This window comes from Amborella trichopoda, chromosome 2 (genome assembly GCF_054954075.1).
Source record: "Amborella trichopoda isolate Santa Cruz 75 chromosome 2, AtrichopodaSantaCruz75HAP2 v2.0, whole genome shotgun sequence".
NCBI lineage: Eukaryota > Viridiplantae > Streptophyta > Magnoliopsida > Amborellales > Amborellaceae > Amborella > Amborella trichopoda.
In genome coordinates this window covers 49,677,465-49,682,812 of record NC_142337.1, presented here as the reverse complement: position 1 = coordinate 49,682,812, position 5,348 = coordinate 49,677,465, and the positions used below count along the sequence as shown (strand labels likewise).

The following is a 5,348-nucleotide window of genomic DNA, read 5'->3' as shown; positions in this document are numbered from 1 at the left end:
ATGAACACTTATTTTTAAGGTGAAATAGAACGTCTAGATAATTTGTTAAAATATATCTATTTTTAGAGCATAAAATCATAATTTCTTTTTACAACCATAATGTTCAAGCCGAGATGATCAATTTAAAAGTTTTTCAATGCTTGAATTGTAATTTTTTGATGAGTTATGAGGTGAGGCTTTACTTAATAATAACTAATAATTTTACAAATTAATCTTCAAATTTGACGATGGTGTATGCAGGCTTTAAATTTTTGGAAAAATTTCGCATAGAACCCTAAGTCCTCATATTATTTCATGGTATACCCTTTTTCCGTTTTTCCTTCAAGCGGCATAAGGAAACCTCTAACGATTTCACTGTAGCCCCTCATCTCTTATTTTCCTCTTTTATTTACTTTTTACCATAAAAATTACCCCAACAAATCTTTTTATACAATTTCATCCCAATAACTTGTATAACTCTCTTTTTCCCTTTCCCCCATTAAAAATGTTTTTTGGGTTGAAATGGTATAAAAAAATTTGTTGGGGCTAATTTTTGTGATCAAAAGTCAATAAAATAGATGATAAGAGATGAGGGGTATGATGAAATCTTTAGATGTTTTCCTATGCCGCTTGAAAGAAAAATGGAAACATGAACTACTATGAAATAATACGAGGAATTAGGGTTCTATACAAAAAAATTTCTTATCCTATCTCAAACTCGAGTAAAGGAGGTAAGAGTGTGGACCTTAAATTCTTCCCTAATCCATCCCAAACGAGGGTAAAGGAGGTGGGTTGCATCATGTAGGCATAAAATTTTGCTACCTCTCGTCATAAATCCTGAGCCTATGTTTGGCCTTTAATAAAAAAGATTAAAAAAATACAATTCATGTAGCCGATCCCAAATAATTAAGATAATCATACGTGATATTGATGATAATATTGAAATTTTACAAATTAGTTTTCCAAGACCCTTATCAACTGGGCATTTGTGCATTTTCTCATAAAAATAGAGCCATATCTCAAAATTAAAATCCCAAATTTCCCTCCTTTATTCCAACCTTCCCTCTCACACATACACATGTCGAGGGACCAGGTGCCACACCCCCCATCCACATGCCCTCAAATTTTCGAACCTTTATGCTTTCCTCTCTCTTTCTCTCTCTAAATTAAGCACGCTTCCTTCACTTCCTCCCTCCTTTTCCTCAAGTTTCTCTCTCTAACAGATGTTCATGAATACGAGTTAAATGTTCATGAATACGAGTTAAATATGGGTCATGAAATCTTTGAGAATGCTCTAGTCTATACCATGGGCTTCTTATTGCGATCATTTTCATGGTTTCCACCACTCAACTCTGATCCTCTGTTCTCTTTTTTGGTTGCATGGTACACGGTCATCTTTCTGTATTTTCCAGTCCATATTTTTCAGCTTTTTCTCTCTCCGGTGACGATTTTTACAGGAGTTCTGCTTGCGTCCCTTCTCCACCTTGGAGGGGTTCAAAGAGTGCAGAACCGGAAAGAGATCACCATTCATCAGGCAATTGAATGGCCGGAAAACAGAGAGAAATGCGTGAAATCGAGCTGCGGAAACAGCGAACTTGTAGAGAGAGAAACTGTGGAATTTGTTGGAGAAGAGAGGGAAACTGTGAATTTTGTCGAAGAGTCGGATCAAAGAAGATTTGGCTTGAGCATTGGGGTCGAGGGGGAGGGGGAGGTGGAGGTTGAAATGGGGAGGAGAGAGAGAGAAGAGAGAGAAACTGTGGAATTCGTTGAGGAATTGGGCGATCAGAGAAGTGGGGTTTTTGGCATTGGGGTTGAGGGTGAGCTGGAGATTGATTTCGGGCAGAGACTCTCACTCCCGAAAGAAGAGAGAGAAATTGCAGAAGAGAGAGAAGGAGAGCAAGAAGAGAGAGACATTGCAGAAGAGAGAGAAGGAGAGCAAGAAGAAAGGGAAACTGTCGATGAAGGGTTGAGCAATCAAAGAAGTGGGTCTCCAAGCGTTGGGGTGAAGGGGCAACCAGAACTTGATTTCAGGCAGAGTGCGTCACTTTCCCAAGCAGAGAGAGAAAGTAGAGAAGAGAGAGAAAATGTATATTTAATTGAAGAATTGGGAAATCAAAGACATGGATCTTCAAGCATGGGGGTCGAGGGGCAAGTGGAGGTTGATTTCCGGCAAAGAGTATCATTTTCCAGCGTCTTTGGGGAGTGGAACCATAGAGCCCCCTTAGAGGTCATATACGAAGAATACGAAGGTGAAGAAGAAGAAGATCCTAATAATATCCTTCCAAAAAGTCCCCAAAAGTTGCCGGAAAATTCTTTTCCGGCAACCAAAGGGGCTTTCTCTTGGGTTTCGGATGATATTTTCCCATTGGGTTCGTATCTCCCTGATTCAGATTCAGGAAGCTCATCAGAAGACGATATGGAGCCGGAAAATGGGTGTTTTTGGTGGGAGGAAGAGAGAGAAGGAGACAATCTCATCGAGATTTCTCTCTCTAAAACCGATGTTTCCCCTGCAACTGAAAGATTTCAAGCTATGGCTATAGCCTTGGGAGACGATGAGAATCTCATAGAGATTGATCTTTCCGATCAAGAAGTCGCCGGGAAAAAGAAGATTCCGGCCAGTATTAGTGTGCTTAAACAAGAGTTATATGAGAAGCTCTTGTTTTGACTGATATAAATATGTAATAATGAAGTTAGAAAAGAGCATTAGGCTGTTGGTTGTGTAAAAGATCACATAGAAAATGGATTTAAATGGATGGCACTGTATAATCATGAGGCTAATTGAGCTAGCTTGGATTTGTTGAGAAGAGTTTTTTATTTGATTGGATTTAATGTGAAATTCCTTGTTCTTTACCTTTGAAAAGGGCAAATGTTTCTTAATTTGTTTGTTAAAGTGAAGTGTATCATTCACCACTAATGTAGATCTATGTCACAAAAGAAAGGGGAGGGAAAGCATATTAATGGGAGAAGGTTTCTATGAATCGGCCCACTCATATATTTAAATGAGTCCTCTCTCCTTTTAAATTAGTCCTCTCTCCCTAATCTATTTTAGATATGGATTTTGGATTCAAAATTTTCAAGAATCAAAATCTCAACCATGATGACGAGTGGGAACCCTAGAACAATAAATTTTAAAAAATAAAAATGAAATTATTTATACATAATCTGTATTACTTTTTTTGAAGGCCATTATTTTCTAACATCCACATGCGTCAAGGGATGCTATTGTAGCAGTGGGTCCCCTTCCGCATACCGTCTTTTTTTAATATATTTGTATATGGTATACGAGAGGGCAGAGCTGACCTCAATTAATTGAAAAAAAATTTCGAAGACAATGATGGTATACGAGATCACAAAATATTGGTGATTAATTATAGGGTTTTTTAATAAAAAAAGTCATATATGTACTACATTATTAACAAGGTCGGACACAAAATATTGGTGATTAATTATAGGGTTTTTTAATAAAAAAAGTCATACATGTACTACATTATTAACAGGTTTGGACATGTATCGCAAGAATAAAGATGATTGTATCTCATAAATAACATAAGGTAGGTGCCCTAAAAAAGGAGTTTAGGGGTAGATAGTGATATCTAGATAAAGCAAGAGAAATTTAAAAGTAGAGAGGAAATCGACGTACTTTACAAGATATCCCAAAAGGGTAGCCATATATTATTTTTCCTTATCCCATATTCTAATATTATTTCCTTAAATTTGTTTTTATATTATTTTCTAGAAAAATTCTAGGCTTAACGAGACAAAGATACACTATGTTCATAGAAGCGGCGAAACTACATCGACATCTGAACTCGTATAAAGCTTTATATTTTGATCATGACTAAATCCAAAATCTTTTTAAATCAAACCAAATATCTAAATTCAATGAAAAATAATAAATATTCAATTGATTAATTTACTAAATCAAAATTAGATATTTCTCAATGTCCGGGCTCCTCACATAACATGAGAAGCAAATAAATAATCATATGGTTTTGGAAGAAATCAAGAGTTCCTTGGAAATCCAATGAGTCAAAGCATTGCTTTTCCTCCTCATCTGGGTCAAAAGCTATTGCGAGGTCTACTAGGGATAGAAATTGTTGAAGAAACAAGAAGATGTTTCTTTTGTTCTTATCCCTACATGCAAAATAAAAAGTACCTTTCATTCTTCATCTACAAATATCCAAATATTGATCCCTATACCCCCTAACCATAAGTTTGAACCATACAAGAACAATAACCGGAACCTAAGTTTCTTTGGGGTCCTAATTCCAATAGGATTTCCACGCTTCATTGGTCCATATAGCCTTTGAAAGAATACCTAAAGTTAAAAGGGTAAATCCTAGACTAATAACACAATCCAATGGCCCAATTGCTGAGTCAATTGAAACTTGTAGTAATTTCTAAATGAAAAATAAGTATTTTGCAAAATATTTCTTTTTCATTTAGATATTGGATCTCATATTTGTTTAGTCCTTGCTTGTCTTGGCCAAAGAACTAGAAAGAATGAGAATTCTAGAATCTGTCCCTCTTTTCCGAATTAGAGAGAGAACGAACTGTCATTCCTAGACATCTCAATTGGTCAAATTGGGACAAATTTCATATCTATTAGATCCGAGTATAAATTATCTTGGTACCATAAGTGTTGTTCTTGTAATAAATACAGTTTATGTACAAACGAACATACATAGACAATATATACCCAAACATTCACAATATATTTATTGCACTTACAAAATAAAGGAAAGGGACTTCTTAAGAGAAGTACATACTCGAACATCATTGACCGACTCCTCATCAATCTCGGTTCATTTTAATATGAACAGCAATGGAACCAACTTGATGGACTATAAATTATAAATATAGATAAGATAAAAGATGGTCAATAAAATTTGAAGTACGCTACCAAGACCAAGGAAGGTATTTGTAATGAACAACCATATTTATGCCATTTGTATGACTCCAAATTTTGCATAGGCACTCTCTTCATCTCACTCTCTACGAATGGCTTGGGGTCTTGACGGTAGCATTGCTGAGCCCCATGGTAATGTTTTTTACTCCATTCTCACCAAATGATAGGGGCCTAAATCTCCACTGATTTACTTCTTTGCTCAAAAAAAAATAATCAATCTCAAAAAAATGAAATTCGATTTATGCTATAGTATGGTCAAAATGAGTCATTCTCTAACAATGAATCTAGATAATCTAATTGGTGGATTTTTAAGATTTAGGCATTTACGAACTCAAAATCAAAATTTTCTTTTTGGGATAACTCATTAACACTAATAATCCATATTTTTGCGGCTTCCGGCGGGCTTAAAACAACATCTTTTAATGTTCTTTTAGGGCACGTTTGCTTTAGGGAAGAAACA

The 5,348-nt window shown here is 35.7% G+C and overlaps 1 protein-coding gene across 1 annotated transcript; it reads left to right on the top strand.

The window, feature by feature from the left end:
• Positions 1-467: 467 nt before the first annotated feature.
• Positions 468-2,839, top strand: LOC18431633 (uncharacterized). The gene has a single exon (XM_006841750.4). It carries the CDS (start codon positions 1,247-1,249, stop codon positions 2,642-2,644), a length of 1,398 nt encoding a protein of 465 aa, XP_006841813.3. The 5' UTR covers positions 468-1,246; the 3' UTR covers positions 2,645-2,839.
• Positions 2,840-5,348: the final 2,509 nt, after the last annotated feature.

What these genes read in the sequence shown, in the direction of transcription:
- LOC18431633 (XM_006841750.4), top strand. Translation starts at nt 1,247, where the DNA reads ATGGGTCATGAAATCTTTGAGAATGCTCTAGTCTATACCATGGGCTTC.